This window comes from Pseudophryne corroboree, assembly GCF_028390025.1.
Source record: "Pseudophryne corroboree isolate aPseCor3 chromosome 3 unlocalized genomic scaffold, aPseCor3.hap2 SUPER_3_unloc_1, whole genome shotgun sequence".
In the NCBI taxonomy this organism is placed as follows: domain Eukaryota; kingdom Metazoa; phylum Chordata; class Amphibia; order Anura; family Myobatrachidae; genus Pseudophryne; species Pseudophryne corroboree.
Genome location: NW_026967493.1, coordinates 3,228,620 through 3,250,572, shown reverse-complemented (window position 1 = coordinate 3,250,572; position 21,953 = coordinate 3,228,620). Strand labels below are relative to the sequence as shown.

Here is a 21,953-nt window from a genome sequence, read left to right as displayed (position 1 = left end):
AGGCTGAAGCAATAGCTGGTCTCAGTATAACACCAGTGTGTGTATATATAGCCTTCAGGAGAGCCTCCTGCTTTCTATCAGCAGGCTCCTTTAGGGCTGCCGTATCCGGAGACGGTAGTGCCACCTTTTTTGACAAACGTGTGAGCGCTTTATCCACCCTAGGTGGTGTTTCCCAATGTGACCTATCCTCTGGCGGGAAAGTGTACGCCATTAGTAATCTTTTTGAAATCACCAATTTTCTATCGGGGGAAGCCCATGCTACCTCACACACATCATTTAATTCTTCAGAAGGGGGAAAAACTACTGGTAGTTTTTTCTCCCCAAACATAATACCCTTTTTTGTGGTACCTGGGGTTACATCAGAAATGTGTAAAACATTCTTCATTGCCTCAATCATATAACGAGTGGCCCTAGTGGACATTACATTTGCGTCATCGTCGTCGACACTGGTATCAGTATCCGTGTCGACATCTGTGTCTGCCATCTGAGGTAGCGGGCGCTTTAAAGCCCCTGATGGCCTTTGAGACGCCTGGGCAGGCACGAGCTGAGAAGCCGGCTGTCCCACATTTGGCATGTCGTCAAATTTTTTATGTAAGGAGTCGACTCTTTCGCGTAATTCCTTCCACAAGTCCATCCACTCAGGTGTCTGCCCCGCAGGGGGTGACAACACATTTATAGGCACCTGCTCCTCCTCCACATCAGCCTCCTCATCAAACATGTCGACACAGCCGTACCGACACACCGCACACACACAGGGAATGCTCTGATAGAAGACAGGACCCCACAAAGCCCTTTGGGGAGACAGAGGGAGAGTATGCCAGCACACACCAGAGCGCTATATAATACAGGGATTAACTAAATTATATCCCCTTATAGCTGCTGTATACTTATATTGCGCCTAAATTTGTGCCCCCCCTCTCTTTTTTACCCTTTCTGTAGCGTAGTCTGCAGGGGAGAGCCAGGGAGCTTCCTTCCAGCGGAGCTGTGAGGGAAAAATGGCGCCAGTGTGCTGAAGGAGATAGCTCCGCCCCCTTTTCGGCAGACTTTTCTCCCGCTATTTTCTGTATTCTGGCAGGGGTAATTATCACATATATAGCCTCTGGGGCTATATATTGTGATATTTTTGCCAGCCAAGGTGTATATATTGCTGCTCAGGGCGCCCCCCCCTAGCGCCCTGCACCCTCAGTGACTGCAGTGTGAAGTGTGTATGAGGAGCAATGGCGCACAGCTGCAGTGCTGTGCGCTACCTTGGAGAAGACTGATGTCTTCAGCCACCGATTTTCCGGACTCTTCTTGCTTCTTGCTCTGTAAGGGGGCCGGCGGCGCGGCTCCGGGACCGAACATCAATGGACGGTTCCATGCGGTCGATCCCTCTGGAGCTAATGGTGTCCAGTAGCCTAAGAAGCCCAAACTACCCACAGTTAGGTAGGTTCGCTTCGTCTCCCCTTAGTCCCTCGGTGCAGTGAGCCTGTTGCCAGCAGGTCTCACTGTAAAATAAAAAACCTAAAATATACTTTCTTTCTAGGAGCTCAGGAGAGCCCCTAGTGTGCATCCAGCTCGAGCTGGGCACAGGATTCTAACTGGGGTCTGGAGGAGGGTCATAGGGGGAGGAGCCAGTGCACACCAGGTAGTCCTAAATCTTTCTTAGATGTGCCCAGTCTACTGCGGAGCCGCTATTCCCCATGGTCCTTACGGAGTCCCCAGCATCCACTAGGACGTCAGAGAAATATTAAAATATCTGGAAACTGAGTCCAGTATGTATTATCCCATAAAAACACTGAGGTCTCTATGGGAGTATGGAGGAGGGTTACATATTAAAATAAGATTTTACTCACTGATAAATCTATTTCTCGTAGTCCGTAGTGGATGCTGGGAACTCCGTAAGGACCATGGGGAATAGCGGCTCCGCAGGAGACTGGGCACAAAAGTAAAGCTTTAGGACTATCTGGTGTGCACTGGCTCCTCCCCCTATGACCCTCCTCCAAGCCTCAGTTAGGATACTGTGCCCGGACGACCGTACACAATAAGGAAGGATTTATGAATCCCGGGTAAGACTCATACCAGCCACACTAATCACACCGTACAACTTGTGATCTAAACCCAGTTAACAGTATGATAACAGAGGAGCCTCTCGAAGGATGGCTCACTACAACAATAACCCGATTTGTTAACAATAACTTATGTACAAGTATTGCAGATAATCCGCACTTGGGATGGGCGCCCAGCATCCACTACGGACTACGAGAAATAGATTTATCGGTGAGTAAAATCTTATTTTCTCTGACGTCCTAGTGGATGCTGGGAACTCCGTAAGGACCATGGGGATTATACCAAAGCTCCCAAACGGGCGGGAGAGTGCGGATGACTCTGCAGCACCGAATGAGAGAACTCCAGGTCCTCCTCAGCCAGGGTATCAAATTTGTAGAATTTTGCAAACGTGTTTGCCCCTGACCAAGTAGCTGCTCGGCAAAGTTGTAAAGCCGAGACCCCTCGGGCAGCCGCCCAAGATGAGCCCACCTTCCTTGTGGAGTGGGCATTTACAGATTTTGGCTGTGGCAGGCCTGCCACAGAGTGTGCAAGCTGAATTGTACTACAAATCCAACGAGCAATAGTCTGCTTAGAAGCAGGAGCACCCAGCTTGTTGGGTGCATACAGGATAACCAGCGAGTCAGATTTTCTGACTCCAGCCGTCCTGGACACCTAAATGTTCAGGGCCCTGACAACGTCTAGCAACTTGGAGTCCTCCAAGTCCCTAGTAGCCGCAGGCACCACAATAGGTTGGTTCAGATGAAACGCTGAAACCACCTTAGGGAGAAATTGAGGACGAGTCCTCAATTCCGCCCTGTCCGAATGGAAAATCAGAAAAGGGCTTTTACAGGATAAAGCCGCCAACTCTGACACGCGCCTGGCCGAGGCCAGGACCAATAGCATGACCACATTCCATGTGAGATATTTTAACTCCACAGATTTAAGTGGTTCAAACCAATGCGACTTTAGGAACCCCAAAACTACATTGAGATCCCAAGGTGCCACTGGAGGCACAAAAGGAGGCTGTATATGCAGTACCCCTTTTACAAACGTCTGAACTTCAGGAACTGAAGCTAGTTCTTTCTGGAACAAAATCGACAGGGCCGAAATTTGAACCTTAATGGACCCCAATTTCAGGCCCATAGACACTCCTGTTTGCAGGAAATGTAGGAATCGACCTAGTTGAAATTCCTCCGTCGGGGCCTTCCTGGCCTCGCACCACGCAACATATTTTCGCCAAATGCGGAGATAATGCCTTGCGGTTACATCCTTCCTGGCTTTGATCAGGGTAGGAATGACTTCCTCCGGAATGCCTTTTTCCTTCAGGATCCGGCGTTCAACCGCCATGCCGTCAAACGCAGCCGCGGTAAGTCTTGGAACAGACAGGGTCCTTGCTGGAGCAGGTCCCTTCTTAGAGGCAGAGGCCATAAGTCCTCTGTGAGCCTCTCTTGAAGTTCCGGGTACCAAGTCCTTCTTGGCCAATCCGGAGCCACGAATATAGTTCTTACTCCTCTCCGTCTTATAATTCTCAGTACCAGAGCGTCCACAGCTATTGCCTGAGGGTCCCTTGACCTGGCGCAATACCTGTCCAGTTTTTTGTTGAGGCGTGACGCCATCATGTCCACCTTTGGTTTTTCCCAACGGTTTATAATCACGTGGAAGACTTCTGGATGAAGTCCCCACTCTCCCGCGTGGAGGCCGTGCCTGCTGAGGAAGTCTGCTTCCCAGTTGTCCACTCCCGGAATGAACACTGCTGACAGTGCTATCACATGATTTTCCACCCAGCATAGAATCCTTGCAGCTTATGCCATTGCCCTCCTGCTTCTTGTGCCGCCCTGTCTGTTTACGTGGGCGACTTCCGTGATGTTGTCCGACTGGATCAACACCGGCTGACCTTGAAGCAGAGGTCTTGCTAAGCTTAGAGCATTGTAAATGGCCCTTAGCTCCTTCCCTGTGTGACTGCTCCCCAGCCTCGCAGGCTGGCATCCGTGGTCACCAGGACCCAGTCCTGAATGCCGAATCTGCGGCCCTCTAGAAGATGAGCACTCTGCAACCACCACAGAAGAGACACCCTTGTCCTTGGTGACAGGGTTATCCGCTGATGCATCTGAAGATGCGACCCGGACCATTTGTCCAGCAGGTCCCACTGAAAAGTTCTTGCGTGGAAACTGCCGAATGGGATTGCTTCGTAGGAAGCCACCATTTTTCCCAGGACTCTTGTGCATTGATGCACTGAGACTTGGCTCGGTTTTAGGAGGTTCCTGACTAACTCGGATAACTCCCTGGCTTTCTCCTCCGGGAGAAACACCTTTTTCTGGACTGTGTCCAGGATCATCCCTAGGAACAGAAGACGAGTCGTCGGAATCAGCTGCGATTTTGGAATATTAAGAATCCAACCGTGCTGCCGTAACACTACCTGAGATAGTGCTACACCGACCTCCAACTGTTCCCTGGATCTTGCCCTTATCAGGAGATCGTCCAAGTAAGGGATAACTAAAACTCCCTTCCTTCGAAGGAGTATCATCATTTCGGCCATTACCTTGGTAAAGACCCGGGGTGTCGTGGACCATCCAAACGGCAGCGTCTGAAACGGATAGTGACAGTTCTGTACCACAAACCTGAGGTACCCTTGGTGAGAAGGGTAAATTGGGACATGAAGGTAAGCATCCTTGATGTCCAGAGACACCATGTAGTCCCCTTCTTCCAGGTTCGCAATCACTGCTCTGAGTGTCTCCATCTTGAATTTGAACCTCTGTATGTAAGTGTTCAAAGATTTTAGATTTAAAATCGGTCTCACCGAGCCGTCCGGCTTCGGTACCACAACAGTGTGGAATAATACCCCTTTCCCTGTTGCAGGAGGGGTACCTTGATTATCACCTGCTGGGAATACAGCTTGTGAATGGCTTCCAATACTGCCTCCCTGTCGGAGGGAGACGTCGGTAAAGCCGACTTTAGGAAACGGCGAGGGGGAGACGTCTCGAATTCCAATTTGTACCCCTGAGATACCACCTGAAGGATCCAGGGGTCTACTTGCGAGTGAGCCCACTGCGCGCTGAAATTCTTGAGACGGGCCCCCACCGTGCCTGAGTCCGCTTGTAAAGCCCCAGCGTCATGCTGAGGGCTTGGCAGAGGCGGGAGAGGGCTTCTGTTCCTGGGAACTGGCTGATTGCTGCAGCCTTTTTCCTCTCCCTCTGTCACGGGGCAGAAATGAGGAACCTTTTGCCCGCTTGCCCTTATGGGAACGAAAGGACTGCGCCTGATAATACGGCGTCTTCTTATGTTAAGAGGCGACCTGGGGTAAAAACGTGGATTTCCCGGCTGTTGCCGTGGCCACCAGGTCTGAAAGACCGACCCCAAATAACTCCTCCCCTTTATAAGGCAATACTTCCATATGTCGTTTGGAATCCGCATCACCTGACCACTGTCGTGTCCATAACCCTCTTCTGGCAGAAATGGACAGCGCACTTACTCTTGATGCCAGTCTGCAAATATCCCGCTGTGCATCACGCATATATAGAAATGCATCTTTTAAATGCTCTATAGGCAATAATATACTGTCCCTATTTAGGGTATCAATATTTTCAGTCAGGGAATCCGACCACGCCAACCCAGCACTGCACATCCAGGCTGAGGCGATTGCTGGTCGCAGTATAACACCAGTATGTGTGTAAATACATTTTAGGATACCCTCCTGCTTTCTATCAGCAGGATCCTTAAGGGCGGCCGTCTCAGGAGAGGGTAGAGCCACCTGTTTTGACAAGCGTGTGAACGCTTTATCCACCCTAGGGGGTGTTCCCCAACGCACCCTAACCTCTGGCCGGAAAGGATATAATGCCAATAACTTTTTAGAAATTATCAGTTTTTATCGGGGGAAACCCACGCTTCATCACACGCCTCATTTAATTCCTCAGATTCAGGAAAAACTACAGGTAGTTTTTCCTCACCGAACATAATACCCCTTTTGGTGGTACTCGTATTATCAGAAATGTGTAAAACATTTTCCATTGCCTCAATCATGTAACGTGTGGCCCTACTGGAAGTCACATTCGTCTCTTCACCGTCGACACTGGAGTCAGTATCCGTGTCGGCGTCTGTATCTGCCATCTGAGGTAACGGGCGCTTTAGAGCCCCTAACGGCCTATGAGACGTCTGGACAGGCACAAGCTGAGTAGCCGGCTGTCTCATGTCAACCACTGTCTTTTGTAAAGAGCTGACACTGTCACGTAATTCCTTCCAACAGTTCATCCACTCAGGTGTCGACCCCCTAGGGGGTGACATCACTATTACAGGCAATTGCTCCGCCTCCACATCATTTTCCTCCTCATACATGTCGACACAAACGTACCGACACACAGCACACACACAGGGAATGCTCTGATAGAGGACAGGACCCCACTAGCCCTTTGGGGAGACAGAGGGAGAGTTTGCCAGCACACACCAGAGCGCTATATATATATACAGGGATAACCTTATATAAGTGTTTTTCCCCTTATAGCTGCTGTATTGTTATACTGCGCCTAATTAGTGCCCCCCTCTCTTTTTTAACCCCTTTCTGTAGTGTAGTAACTGCAGGGGAGAGCCAGGGAGCTTCCCTCCAACGGAGCTGTGAGAGAAAATGGCGCCAGTGTGCTGAGGAGATAGGCTCCGCCCCTTTTTCGCAGACTTTTCTCCTGCTTTTTTATGAATTCTGGCAGGGGTTAAAATTCATCCATATAGCCCTGGGGGCTATATGTGATGTATTTTCGCCAGCCAAGGTGTTTTTATTGCTGCTCAGGGCGCCCCCCCCTAGCGCCTTGCACCCTCAGTGACCAAAGTGTGAAGTGTGCTGAGGAGCAATGGCGCACAGCTGCAGTGCTGTGCGCTACCTTGGTGAAGACAGGATGTCTTCTGCCGCAGATTTTCCGGACCTCTTCTTGCTTCTGGCTCTGTAAGGGGGCCGGTGGCGCGGCTCTGGGACCGGACTCCGAGGCTGGGCCTGTGTTCGATCCATCTGGAGCTAATGGTGTCCAGTAGCCTAAGAAGCCCAATCCACTCTGCAAGCAGGTGAGTTCGCTTCTTCTCCCCTTAGTCCCTCGATGCAGTGAGCCTGTTGCCAGCAGGTCTCACTGAAAATAAAAAACCTAAAACTAAACTTTTCACTAAGCAGCTCAGGAGAGCCCCTAGTGTGCACCCTTCTCGTTCGGGCACAAAAATCTAACTGAGGCTTGGAGGAGGGTCATAGGGGGAGGAGCCAGTGCACACCAGATAGTCCTAAAGCTTTACTTTTGTGCCCAGTCTCCTGCGGAGCCGCTATTCCCCATGGTCCTTACGGAGTTCCCAGCATCCACTAGGACGTCAGAGAAAATATTTAAATGTTCCTATCCCTGCTAACGCACCGTCCATATCCCAAGAGTACTCCAGTGACCCCCCTAGTGGATGAAAAAGAAATCCCCTATGTATGTGTATAGTGCAGCCTTTGCTTCTATATATAAGTGTATACAGGAGGGTATATAGGCAGCTGTAGCCTCTATGTATGTGCATATGTATAGTGACGCCTGTGCCTCTATATATGAGTGTATACAGGAGGTATATAGGCAGCTATAGCTGCTATGTATGTGTATATGTATAGAGACGCCTGTGCCTCTATATACGAGTGTATACAGGAGGGTATATAGGCAGCTATAGCCGCTATGAATGTGTATATGTATAGTGACGCCTGTGCCCCTATATATGAGTGTATACAGGAGGTATATAGGCAGCTATAGCTGCTATGTATGTGTATATGTATAGAGACGCCTGTGCCTCTATATATGAGTGTATACAGGAGGGTATATAGGCAGCTATAGTCTCTATGTATGTGTATATGTATAGAGACGCCTGTGCATCTATATATGAGTGTATACAGGAGGGTATATAGGCAGCTATAGCCGCTATGTATGTGTATAGTGACGCCTGTGCCTCAATATACGAGTGTATACAGGAGGGTATATAGGCACATATAGCCTCTATGTATGTGTATATGTATAGTGCCGCCTGTGCCCCTATATACGAGTGTATACAGGAGGGTACATAGGCAGCTATAGCCGCTATGTATGTGTATATGTATAGTGACGCCTGTGCCTCTATATATGAGTGTATACAGGAGGGTATATAGGCAGCTATAGCCGCTATGTATGTGTATATGTATAGTGACGCCTGTGCCTCTATATATAAGTGTATACAGGAGGGTATATAGGCAGCTGTAGCCTCTATGTATGTGTATATGTATAGTGACGCCTGTGCCTCTATATATGAGTTTATACAGGAGGGTATATAAGCAGCTATAGCCTCTATGTATGTGTATATGTATAGTGACGCCTGTGCCTCTATATATGAGTGTATACAGGAGGTATATAGGCAGCTATAGCCGCTATGTATGTGTATATGTATAGAGACGCCTGTGCCTCTATATATGAGTGTATACAGGAGGGTATATAGGCAGCTATAGTCTCTATGTATGTGTATATGTATAGTGACGTATGTGCCTCTCTATATGAGTGTATACAGGAGGGTATATAGGCAGCTATAGCCTCTATGTATGTGTATATGTATAGAGACGCCTGTGTCTCTATATATGAGTGTATACAGGAGGGTATATAAGCAGCTGTAGCCTCTATGTATGTGTATAGTGACGTCTGTGCCTCTATATATGTGTATACAGGAGGGTATATAGGCAGCTATAGCCTCTATGTATGTGTATATGTATAGTGCCGCCTGTGCCTCTATATGAGTGTATACAGGAGGGTATATAGGCAGCTATAGCCTCTATGTATGTGTATATGTATAGTGACGTCTGTGCCTCTATATATGAGTGTATACAGGTGGGTATATAGGCAGCTATAGCCTCTATGTGTGTGTATATGTATAGTGACGCCTGTGCCTCTATATAGGAGTGTATACAGGAGGGTATATAGGCAGCTATAGGCGCTATGTATGTGTATATGTACAGTGACGCCTGTGCCTCTATATATGAGTGTATACAGGAGGTATATAGGCAGCTATAGGCGCTATGTATGGGTATAGCTATGTGTGGGCCACTGCGTGCTGTATGCAGCTATATAGCAATGACTGGCACATTACATACTTATACCCTCTGCCAGCGGCGGCTGCTTCCCGTTCCTCTCACCCTCCAGATGTTACACACCCGGGCCGGTTATTGTTGTGTGACTGTGACCCCCCAAACTTCCGGCCTCGTGCGTTCCAGACGCGGCCCGCCCTTTGTCCCCGCCCCCTGCCTTCCTCTGTAGCTGCGCCCTCTGTCTCACCAAAACTCAGAAATCTGCGTTCTAGCAAGCCCCGCCCCATGCATTCCACAGACAGGAAGTCGTTAGCTATTGGCTGGCAGTAGCTTCTCGGTCAGCGCGGAGTGGGCGGGGCCAGCAGGTAGCGGCAGAGGGAGGACATTTCTGTGTCTGGCAGCAGGTAATAAGGATCCTCTCCTCGGGGGGGGGGAGGGGGTCACATGACTGTGCAGCAGCCTAATGTTATGACTAGTACAGTACTTGGGAAGGACATTGATATTTCAATATTATGACCAAGGTGGATTAGGCTGTGGTGTGATGTCATTATACTACAGGTGGAGCAGCCTCATGTGTCCTGTTGTTTATTCTTACTGCTTTCCCCTTCCACCCCTGTTCCCCTCTCCCCATGTCTATATCACTTCTGCTCTCCTGTGTACTCTCCCACCCTTGTGCCCCCTGTAATATAATATATGAGATATAGGATGCTGATACATTTGCTCTTCAAATGATTGGTCACTCTTCCGCTAAGCACGCATGTGCACACCCCCCAATCACTGTGGGTAACTGGGGTAACCTGAGGAAGCGCTGGTTGGGGCATGACACCAGTAGCGCTGCCAGAGGATGTGTCCTGCCCAGTAAGTTGTCACTGTCGCACATGAATACTCGCTGTGTGTGACTACAGAGACTGGTGGTGACACCAATACCAGCATGCCTGTGTCTGGCTGTATTGTGTAACAGAGCCGCACTGTTCTGTCTCTGTAACCCAGAGCAGTGTGTGTCACATCATGGTGGATCCTGTAAATCTTCTCTCTAGCTGAGCTCTGCTGTGTAATTGTCCTGATGCACTGACTCATCTGAATCATTTGCAGACAAGGCCCATCAGATTCTTTAGCTTGATACGATGCACCCTGTTCAGTACTAGATATTACATGTTTAGGGGTCATTGAACAATCTGTGTTAATGCCATTTAATGGCTGTTCTCTATTTGAGGACATAGTAGCAATAGCAATACATTGCTTCTAAAATTTTGTCCACCTTATCTGTAGCTGTAATTGGCAAAATATTATCTGTTATTATTTCTGTCATGTTATAATTTTCAATGTATTGATGACTTGTAATCAGTCCACAGGAGAACGTGTACTTGTCTATATCCCCTTACTGTCTTAAATGAGGATGGAGGAGGCCGGGAGTCACATGACTGAGAGAATATTGGATCTCACCCTGGAAATCATCTACCTGCTGACTGGGGAGGTGAGGGAGTCTGGGACATCACTCTTATCTCTATTACTAACACAGGCACCTGACTGGGGAGGTGAGGGAGTCTGGGAGTATCACAGTTATATCACTCTTAGCTCTATTACTAACACAGGGACCTGACTGGGGAGGTGAGGGAGTCTGGGAGTGTCACAGTGACATCACTCTTATCTCTATTACTAACACAGGCACCTGACTGGGGAGGTGAGGGAGTCTGGGAGTATCACAGTTATATCTCTCTTAGCTCTATTACTAACACAGGGACCTGACTGGGGAGGTGAGGGAGTCTGGGAGTGTCACAGTGACATCACTTATCTCTATTACTAACACAGTGACCTGACTGGGGAGGTGAAGGAGTCTGGAAGTGTCACAGTGACATTACGCTTATCTTTATTACTAACATGGACCTGACTGGGGAGGTGAGGGAGTCTGGGAGTGTTACAGTGACATCACTCTTATCTCTATTCTAACACAGATACCTGGCTGGGGAGGCGAGGGAGTCAGGGAGTGTCAAATTGAATGTGAAATAATATCTCCTACTTCTTTGGGAGACACTGGGCACCCTGTGGTATAGATGGGGAGCTCTGCACTTTTCTTTTAATTGTTTTTGTATTCGAAGCTCATGCATCAGATCAACAATCACTTTTGGTAAATATATCACATGCATAATGTAATAAGGAGTACAGTAGGTATAATGGGGATCCGGACTGAAAGTCGACAGTAACTAGGTCGACAATGTCTAGGTCGACCACTATTGGATGATAGTAACTAGGTCGACAGGGTGTCTAGGTCGACAGGGTCTTTAGGTCGACATGTTCTAGGTCAAAAGGTCAACATGAGTTTTTAACAATTTTTCTTCTTTTTTTTTTTAACCTTTTCATACTTAACGATCCACGTGGACTACGATTGGAACGGTAATCTGTGCCGAGCGAAGCGGAGGCACCATTCCTGAAGCATGGCGAGCGAAGCGGTGCACTAATTGGGGTTCCCGGTCACTCTACGAAGAAAACGACACCAAAATAACATTAAAAACTCATGTTGACCTTTTGACCTGTCGACCTATAACATGTCGACCTAAAGACCCTGTTGACCAATAGTGGTCGACCTAGACATTGTCGACTTAGTTACTGTCGACTTTCAATACCACACCCGGTATAATGATACAGCAACATCTTAAACCGTTTTGACAAACAATTAAAGGAACATATCATGTGGTACAATAATAGGAGTCCTCACAGAAAACATGAGCACAGATAATACCTTTAGCAATAATGTTAAAGAAAGTATATTCGGAACTATGAAATCATGTTTCTTGAAAGTATTGAATAACCAAAACAAAGATGTAAGTATTGTTGAGCACATATACAATTTGTGATGCATCTAAAACCTCAATTATTTTAAAATTTTCAAAATCAAAAATGGGAAGGATGAGAACCACGAGTCCACCGCAGGAGCCTGGCACATTACATTTGTTTTATGATTTTGGTTTGGCTCCTCCCCCACATGACTCGATTTAGTTTTTTGCCTGGTGGAACAGATCGTCGTTTCAGAATCCTACTGTAGTCTGTCATTTTTTATACTTTTACATTTGCTGCTGTTTGCAGATTCTGTGCTACGGTACTCTGCCTACTTCTGACGTGACCCGCTGTGATTCTCCACTGCCAGGGTCTGTACACTGGCAGTGGTGGACAGATCGGCACACAGTGGAACCGCAGTGGCCCCTTTCCCATTAGTACAGCCTGGTGCCTCTACACCGGGTAGTCCCTGTTTTGACGGGCCAGGGAAGGGGGCGGACCCTAGCTGCATCTGTCATTTGACAGTCCCCACTGTTGGAGGCTACAGTCATCTCAGGCCTTTCATTGGTCTGCAGCTTGGTTAGCACACGCCAAAGGCTCTGGCTCCGGCTCTAGCCTTCTCCCTCTCCTTTGACACGCATCTGCCTGCAGATTGTCCACAAAGAAGACTCCCGCCACAGACACTCTGCAGGGGAAGCAGTTTCAGCACCGTAGCCATTTCATTGATCCTGACTGGCAGAAATTTCACCAGTCCTGTAAGACCTGCAACACTCCAGGGCCAGGCTGGTGCTTTGTCTTATCCACTTTATACTCGTAACTGAGCAGAGGAGTAAATGCAAAATGTAAGTCAGAATTTCCTCAAGCACGGTCAGACTGGGGATCCGCCTTTACCCCTTGTGAAATGGCGGGAGAGGTGGCGTGGCTTCTGTGCCAGTGAATGTGCCATCCTGGGTGGCAGCTCTGGCTGAAATGTCTGAATTGTCGCAAAACCAAGCTGCTAGCAGATATCACGATTTACTTCTTTCTGTACTTGCTGGGGTTGTTTACGGAGGTTTCTTATCCATACAGACTTCAAGGGATGATGCTCCTATTGGGGGTCATTATTCCCGTTCGCACGCAGCGGTTTGTCGCTGCGGTGCGAACTGGTCCAGAATGCGCATGCCGGGTTACGACGCAGATTACGAAGAAAGCGGACGCAAAAAGATTGACAGAGAGAAGGCGTTCCTGGGCGTCACCAGTCCGTTGGCGGACATTTTCGGGGAGTGGTGGAGAAAACACAGGCGTGGTCAGAAGAATGGAGGGCGGATGTCTGACATCAAAGCCGGGACCTGCATCACTGGATTCATCACACAGGGTAAGTAGGTCTAGGGCTGGTCTAGTTTTACACAAAACTTTTTTAGCTTAGCAGGGCTGCACAAGTGATCGCAGTCCTGCTAAGCTAAAATACACTCCCCCATAGGCATGGACTAGTTGATCGCACCAGCAGCAAAAAGTTGCTGGCTACGATCAACTCAGAATGACCACCATTGTCTCTTGGGATACTAACTCCACAGTACCACCTTGGATCCAGGGTCTAGCTCATTCGGTCCAAGATTTGGTTCAGATCTCATCCACCTTAGATAAATTAAAGGACTCTTCTTCCATGCATTCTTGGGGCGCACATTAGTGGTCATTCCGACTTGATCGCAGCAAGCAACATTTTGCTGCTGCTGCGATCAACTAGTCCACGCCTATGGGGAGTATATTTTAGCTTAGCAGGGCTGCGATCACTTGTGCAGCCCTGCTAAGCTAAAAAAATTGAAAGCAAAAGAAGACTAGGCCTGGACATACTTACCCTGTGCGACGATCTCTGCGATGCTGGGGCCGGCTTTGACGTCAGACATCCGCCCTCCGTTCTGCTGGACACGCCTGTGTTTTCTTCTCCTCTCCCCGAAAACGGTCTCCAACGGTCTGGATCCTCCCAGGTACGCCTCCTTTCTGTCAATCTTCTTGCAGTCGGCTCTGCGACTGCTTCCTTCGTAGGACGCAACGTAACTCGGCGACCCCTGTCGCCGGGCAGCGTCGCGCACACGTAGTGTGGCCGCCGAACATGCGCATTCCGGACCCGTTCGCACCGCAGCGACAAACTGCTGCGTGCAAACGGGTCGGAATGACCCCCATTGTCCTCAGAAACATCGACTCCCAAGTATACTTCAGTCTTGGGAGGGCTCCGATTCGAAGGCTTTCACTCAGGAGGAGGACAATCCTTTGAAATAATGTGATGTGGATATTTCCTTGGTAAAAGAGGATGACTAGTATCTCAGAAGGTGTCTCTCTTCAAGTGAAAGTGTAAGCTGCAAGTTACCTTTCCTGATTTTCCACAGTTGGAAGAGGTCCTATCCACGGCATGGTCACATCCAGATAAGTTCCAGATTTCTTTACGCATGTTGTCTCTCTATCCTTGGCCAGCTGGAGACAGATCACTTTGGGAATACTCACCACTGGTGCACTCCTCCATTGCCAGATAGTCCAAGAAGATGACCATTACCACCTCAAGTCCTTTTCTTTTTAGGATAAATTCAATCATAAGCTGGAGTCCACTTTGAAGATCATTTATGTTGCAGTTAGGGCTTCTCTCATCTATGTTGCAGTTAGGGCTTCTCTTTGCCATATCATGGTCTCCACCTGGGTACATAAGGCAGTAGATAAATGGGTGGAACTGCTGGGAGAGGGACTACGATCCGGTACCTGACACATCTGGAAATCTGTCTCTGATTTGGATCAGGCATGGATGCTGGATTGAACTGTTCCAGGGTCTCTGCATCAGCAGTCGTGGCTGGTCAAACTCTCTGGTTAAGGTCATGGCAGGCCGATGCAGAATCTAAGTAATCTTTGGATGCTTTGCCCTTCATTGGGAATATCCTCTTTGGGCCAGAGATGGACAAGATTATCATCCTGGACCACATTGGGGAAGAGCTCTTTTCTCCCTTCTTCAGCTCCCAAGATAAACAGTCTGTTGGGTCCTTCCTTTGGTCCTTTTCGACAATCTGGTGGGTTGCATTTTCGCAACTCCTGGAGACACTTTTTTTTTTTATTATGGAAGAATGGCAAATACAAATATAGAATTAAAGAAGTACTTTCAATGTGAGTACAGTATAACACCCTTCAAGAACAATTATCTATTGTATCACATCATTAAATAAGCTTTGTTTCACAATGGTGTAACCAAAGAACTGAGGCTGAAAAAATGGTGTGAACCCAGATCCATGTCCACCACTGACAATCCTCCATTTTAAGGGTAGGCAAGTCTAACGGCCGTTAACCCTGGTCTAGATGCAGACCTGAGGCTCATTCTTCAGAAAAGCATTTTGCTTGAAAGCTGCCCACACATAGGAGATCCTAGGGTGGGTGCCCGTCTTTCGCTTTTTTGGGATGCCTGGTTTCAAACATCTTCAAATGCCTGGGTATGAGTCGTCCTTACTGTCTGTTACCGGCTAGACCTATTTTTTTCTCAGTGGTTCGCCACAGGGTTGCCGATATCTTCTCAAAAGTACTTTGCTTTACGGGGGGCTTTACATGGTTTTTATTAATCTTATTTCTCCTGAGGTTTGCAATTCAAGATCACAATTACCAATTCACGGCTCTACCCTTCAGCTCCTCGGGTCTTTACAAAGGTAATGGTAGTTATGGTGGCACATGTTTGATCACTGTGTGTCACCATTGTTCCGTATCTGGACAACCATTTCATCAAGGCCCCTTACCCAGATATTCTACACTCCCGTGTTTGTCTGACATATCGGGTATTCATTTCACACAGATGGATTATCAATTTCAAAAACAACCTGGTACCTTTGCAGAGAATGTGTTTCCTAAACATGCTGTTTGACATTTGTAGAAATTAGTTTTTCTGCCCCATGATTGAGGCCATCCATAGCCTAATTTGTCTGGTCCTGTGCCAGAGGGCAGTTTCCATTCATTTCTAGATGTGTCTCTTGAGAACTTTTTTCTTTCTTCAAAGCAGTTAAATTCATACAGATCCATTCCTGGGAGTTCTAGTTAAAGCTGTTTTCCCATAGCTATGGCTCCCATTTCTACCTGTCCTGTATCATCCATCTCTCGGCTCAGACTCGTCTGTTCCTCTTCTCGTAGCTGGACTTTGAGCATCTCAGTGCAGGATGACCCTGGATTCTTGGTTGGGGCACTGTGACACCAGTTACAGGGAGTTTGGTTTATCAATGTGCTGGAGCTCAGGTCCATCTTCCTAGCTTTGATGATGGGTCAGATACATCTGCAGGGATCAACAGTAAAGGTCCTATCAAACAACTTTATGGCTATGGCATATCTCAAAATCACCACACAGGTACAAGAAGTTCCCTAGCAATGAGATGGCAGCCATCCTGCAGGGGGCAGAACATAACGTGCCAGCGATTTCAGCATCCTAAGTTGGCAAGGTCTCCAACCAGGTATCTTTTGAGCCCTAGTAGAAAGATGGGTCTGCCAGATCTGATGGCATCTCTCCTGAGCCACAAGGTTCCAATTCATTGTGACCGGACTTTGGATCCAGTGGCCTTCTCAGTTGAAGAAAATGTCCATTCCGTGGAATTTTTGCTCTGTCTCATTCTTCTTCTTTCTGTTTCACAACAGCTTCCTTTTTACTAAAGCTGGTTTATCAGTTACACATAAACCAGACAAATGGTACTGGTTTTCTCGAGTGAAGCGCCTTCTCTGGAGGATGGGACTTGTAGGTCATCGGATGTGGTCTGTGCTCTTCGGACATATGTTCAACGCACTTCTCCTATTCGTAAAAAATGGATCACTTGTTTCTACGATTCTCTTAAGTGTAGTTAACCGATTTTAAAATGTACAATTTCACATTGACTTCATGCTGTTACGCTACAGTCTTGCGTTGCTAACGGCCAGCCGTTCCTTCCAGGGTTAAGAATCATTCCACTCGGTGGGTGCCTCGCAGGCTGTGCATTATGGGGCTACCGTGGAACAGCTGTGCAGGGTGGTCACATGGTCTTCCCTGCATGCCTTTACCAAATTCTATCCGTCAGACACCTTTGTATCTAGGGATGCTATTGTAGAAACGAAGGTGCTCTGAGCTGCTTCAGCTCATTCCGTCCCATGAGGACTGCTTTAGGACATCTCCTCCAGAGTTCCCAGTGTCCCCCAAGGAAGTAGGAGAAAACAGGATTTTTGACTTACTAGTAAAATCCCTGCCTCTGATGTCGTGGGGAACACTGTGACCACTCCCAGCGCTGCTCCGTTTTTTGTTATGGGTTTGGTTGACTGTTATGTGTTGCCGATTGTGTCATCTCCTATTGCTTCTGTTGGCCGTTTGTGGTTTGCATGGCTGGTTTAGAGTTCTGTACTCACTGTCTCCTTTGGGCATGGTTAAACTTAACTGAGTCACGTTGGGTATACAGTGGGAGAAGCCTAGCGAAAATCATTTTAAGATTAAAGTGCCAGGCGCCGCTCACCACCTCCTATACCCAGAGTACCCAGTGTCCCCCATGGAATTGGGGAAAGGGATTACACTGGTAAGTACAAGAATCCTGTTTTGTGGCCACTCCGAGACCCCACTGGGAAGCAGATGGATTTTGAGAATGTCACGGTGACACGTCTCATTTTCTTTACATTATCACACAAACTTTAGATCTAGTCTGTGAAGATCAGTCTATCAATTTTTATATTTACTTGTGTCTCTATATGCAGGATTATATATTAGTGAAGAAGGCATCTGGTAAGGATGGGACACGCAGCAGCCATCCCCATTTGTCAGGAGGACTCAGCAGGATCCAGAGCCCCATCATAGTGCCTTCACCTAACTCACTGATACATGAGAGACACAATGACCAGAAGATCCTGGAACTCACCAACAAGATCATTCAGCTGCTGACTGGAGAGGTGACTGCTGGGAATGGGGCATTATACAGTAACACCAGGGGATGTGCCTGGATGATGACTGGAGAGGTGACTGCTGGGAATGGGACATTATACAGTAACACCAGGGGATGTGTCTGGGTGATGGCTGGAGAGGTGACTGCTGGGAATGGGACATTATACAGTAACACCGGGGGATGTGTCTGGGTGATGACTGGAGAGGTGACTGCTTGGAATGGGACATTATACAGTAACACCGGGGGATGTGTCTGGATGATGACTGGAGAGGTGACTGCTGGGAATGGGACATTATACAGTAACACCAGGGGATGTGTCTGGGTGATGACTGGAGAGGTGACTGCTTGGAATGGGGCATTATACAGTAACACCAGGGGATGTGTCTGGGTGATGACTGGAGAGGTGACTGCTTGGAATGGGACAATATACAGTAACACCAGGGGATGTGTCTGGGTGATGACTGGAGAGGTGACTGCTGGGAATGGGACATTATATAGTAACACCAGGGGATGTGTCTGGGTGATGACTGGAGAGATGACTGCTGGGAATGGGACATTATACAGTAACATCAGGGGATGTGTCTGGTTGATGACTGGAGAGGTGACTGCTGGGAATGGGACATTATACAGAAACACCAGTTGATGTGTCTGGGTGATGACTGTATCATTGTGTGTGTCAGGTTCCCATAAGGTGTGAAGATGTCACTGTCTATTTCTCCATGCAGGAGGGGGAGTATATAGAGGAACACAAGGGTCTGTACAAGGACGTGATGATGGAGAATCACCGGCCCCTCACATCACTGGGTAAGAGGAGACTGTCATGTAGTGTAATGGAGAGAGCAGCTATGGGGCCACCTAGATACACATCACCTGATAATCACATATATACAATGTACTCAGTCACTGTGTGTCTCCTACAGATGGGCCCAGTAACAGGAATACCCCAGAGAGATGTCCCCCTCCTCTTTATTCCCAGGATCATACAGAGGAGAGTCACAGTGCCCCACAGGAGGGTCAGGTAAATTAGTAACACAGAACATTGCAAATGCACCTTAATAAAGACAAGGACTCCCGGGTCCTCTGAGGCATATAGAGTCCTCACAAGACTCTTCCTGCTCTAACAAGGTTAATACTGCAGCAAACCCTAATCTATATATCCTGTAGGCACTTTGTTTTATATTACTGGAAGGTTTTATGCATATTATTTTTATATTGCAACATGTGTATGTGACCGTAGTGGTGTTTGTATCTAAGGTGGCTTTCTTGCTCCCTGTGAGATACCATCGTCCCTGCAATGTACCTTCCAGAGTGCAAGCCGGCACACGTGTGGTCCATTGGGGGCCGCTGGTTGTTAATTTCCAGCAGCAAAAGTGCGCTTTGAGATTCGGCCATCTTTTTCTGTCTAAAGCTGGGTGCACACCTATACAATCTATGGCCCGATATTGTGCACAGACTAACAATTGTATAGATGTGTATGCAGTACTGTTGAAGGAGTGTTAGTTGACTAACGGCTTACAACGTTCAGGATCAGGGGTCACGCTGGATACACACTGCTCAGCTGATCGGGAGCATGAAACCCAATCAGGCAAGTGATCGTAAAAGTGTGTACCCAGCTTAAGGTGCGCCAATATGACGTCACTTTCGGGTCACATGCAAGTCCCATCGCCACAGTATATGGGAAGCCTTTATTTGACCATTATGAAGGGGCTCTGTGTGTGGATTGTATCCATCAGCCTAAAGCACACCTTCACCACAACATATTAACCAGTTACTCCTCAATGCAGAATACTTTTGCCGCTAAATAGGACTTATATAATATACAGGTCCTGAGTAAACGCTGGTGACTGATTCGTCATGTATGATGTACAACCTGGTACCTGGGTTCTATGGATAGACCTGACTGGTCCTACAAGCAGCTGTTTCACTATATGAGCACTAAGGATAGGTTAGCCGCGGCCAAAGGCCTCACATTTGGGGTCATTCCGAGTTGATCGCTAGCTGAAAATGTTCGCTGTGCAGCGATGATGCAAAAAAAGGCACTTCTGCGTATGCAGCGCACGCGTGACGTACTTTCACAACGGGTGATGTAGTTTAACACAAGGTCTAGCGAAGCTTTTCAGTCGCACTGCTGACCGCAGAGTGATTGACAGGAAGTGGGCGTTACTGGGTGTCAACTGACCGTTTTCAAGGAGTGTGTGAAAAAACGCAGGAGTGTCAGGAAAAACGCAGGCGTAGCTGGCCGAACGCAGGTCGTGTTTGTGACGTCAAACCAGGAACTGAACATTCTGAAGTGATCGCAAGCGCTGAGTAGGTCTGGAGCTACTCTAAAACTGCGCAAAATTTTTTTGTAGCCGCTCTGCGATCCTATCGTTAGCACTTTTGCTAAGCTAAAATACACTCCCAGTGGGAGGCGGCATAGCGTTTGCACGGCTGCTAAAAACTGCTAGCGAGCTATCAACTCGGCATGACCCCCCATTGGCCCTTTTCTAGCTCAATTTCCAGAGTCCTGCACTGTAGGTGTCATGATTTCAGATTATGTGGAAGTGTGGATGCTCACCCAGATCACATCACCAGCAAAGGGTACAAAATGGAGTCCCTTCCTCCCCAGTGGAGTTGAGGTCTCCTGTTCCTGTGCCAAAGGCACCAGCTTATTGCAAGCTTTTCCTGGTAGAAACAACGTCAGGAGGTTCTCAGCGGCCCTCCATCTGAGATGGCTTCATTCATCCCCGCAGAACATTTCCGCATGTTCTCTTATGTTACAGCTATTTCAAGAAAATTATTTTTTTTCTCTTTAATATCTAGGAAGAAAACCTCAGCAACTTTCAAATTGCTATCAAACAAGAGATAAAAGAGGAGCAGGATGTGATTATTAAGGGGGAGGAAATCCCTACAGATGTCGGCACAGGTGAGTGATAATCACTAAGTACAGAACTCGGGGCCTAGGTGGTCATTCCGAGTTGTTCGCTCTGTAAATTTCTTCACATCGCAGCGATTGTCCGCTTAGTGCGCATGCGCAATGTCCGCACTGCGCCAAGTAAATTTGCTAAGAAGTTAGGTATTTTACTCACGGCATTACGAGGTATTTTCTTCGTTCTGGTGATCGGAGTGTGGTTGACAGGAAGTGGGTGTTTCTGGGCGGAAACTGGCCGTTTTATGGGTGTGTGCGAAAAAACGCTACCGTTTCTGGGGAAAACGCGGGAGTGGCCGGAGAAACGGGGGAGTGTCTGGACGAACGCTGGGTGTGTTTGTGACGTCAAACCAGGAACGACAAGCACTGAACTGATCGCAGATGCCGAGTAAGTGTGGAGCTACTCAGAAACTGCTAAGAAGTGTCTAATCGCAATTTTGAGAATCTTTCGTTCGCAATTTTACTATGCTAAGATTCACTCCCAGTAGGCGGCGGCTTAGCCTGTGCAAAGCTGCTAAAAGCAGCTTGCGAGCGAACAACTCGGAATGAGGGCCCTAATTCATACAATTGCTAATTTCCTCTTCGGGTTACATAGGGATCCAAAGGGATAACATCGGGGTTTATAGGTGACAAGATCAGCTCCTGGGCACCATACAAATAAGCCTTTTCAGATATCCCAGGATGCTCCAGTCCCTCTTCCTATAGCCCTGCCCCCTTGCTCAGGCAAGACAATGCGACCAGCACCGCTGCTGATGGGCAACCCCTGGACTGAATGGCAGGTGTAAAAGTCACTTAATTTTAAAACCATACAAAATAGTTTGCTGCCTGCGCAAGCTGCGTCTCTTTGCGTGATGCACCCTCGGTGCGGTTATACGCACGCTTATACCTTAATAAAAGGAGAGTATGCTATCATATACTGTTAATTGTGGTCCAACGCACATCAGATTTCATTTAGCAAGTACAAGTATTAAACACAATTACAGATATAAAACACAAATGCAGCTATAACACACAAGGAGAGAGTTACAGTTACAGCCAATATACATACATAAGCGTCCCTGGTTCCAGTCAGCCAGTCGTCAGATTGATGACTTCTGTGAAGTGTGTGTGTGTGTGAGAGAATGAGAGTGTATGAGTGTGTGCTGCCTGGCTCTGGGTCACTGTTTTATACAGTTTGTCCAAAGGCATACAATACATCAAGCAAAGTCTTCTCTCATTGGTCCAGGGGCCAGATCTCTCAAGAACTCGACGGCTCATAGGTTAGGGTGAGGGCTTTTGTTCTATGTTGCAGGCACATGTGTTTGCTCCCAGAGTTCCGCTGTGAAGC

The 21,953-nt window shown here is 47.8% G+C and overlaps 2 protein-coding genes across 12 annotated transcripts in view; one reads left to right on the top strand and one right to left on the bottom strand.

Moving 5' to 3' along the window:
• Positions 1–21,953, bottom strand: part of LOC134983108 (oocyte zinc finger protein XlCOF6-like) — a 426,740-nt gene that overhangs the window by 92,511 nt on the left and 312,276 nt on the right. Inside the window, exon 1 of one of the 9 annotated variants that reach the window (XM_063948820.1) lies at positions 9,131–9,279. The exons of 6 other annotated variants lie outside the window; for them this stretch is intronic. The gene's annotated coding sequence lies outside the window, so the exon portion shown is untranslated. Of the gene's footprint in view, positions 1–9,130; positions 9,280–21,953 lie in introns of those variants that run through there. 2 more of the 9 variants (XM_063948821.1, XM_063948822.1) reach the window with 2 other exon arrangements.
• LOC134983127 (oocyte zinc finger protein XlCOF7.1-like) overlaps positions 9,365–21,953 on the top strand; it is a 58,249-nt gene continuing 45,660 nt past the window's right edge. Inside the window, exons 1-6 of one of the 3 annotated variants that reach the window (XM_063948858.1) lie at positions 9,365–9,468; positions 10,410–10,538; positions 17,534–17,725; positions 18,444–18,522; positions 18,639–18,736; positions 20,521–20,623. In XM_063948858.1, coding sequence (XP_063804928.1) covers positions 10,455–10,538; positions 17,534–17,725; positions 18,444–18,522; positions 18,639–18,736; positions 20,521–20,623 — 556 coding nt within the window. In that variant the 5' untranslated portion in view covers positions 9,365–9,468; positions 10,410–10,454. Of the gene's footprint in view, positions 9,469–9,495; positions 9,923–10,409; positions 10,539–17,533; positions 17,726–18,443; positions 18,523–18,638; positions 18,737–20,520; positions 20,624–21,953 lie in introns of those variants that run through there. The other 2 variants (XM_063948860.1, XM_063948859.1) reach the window with 2 other exon arrangements.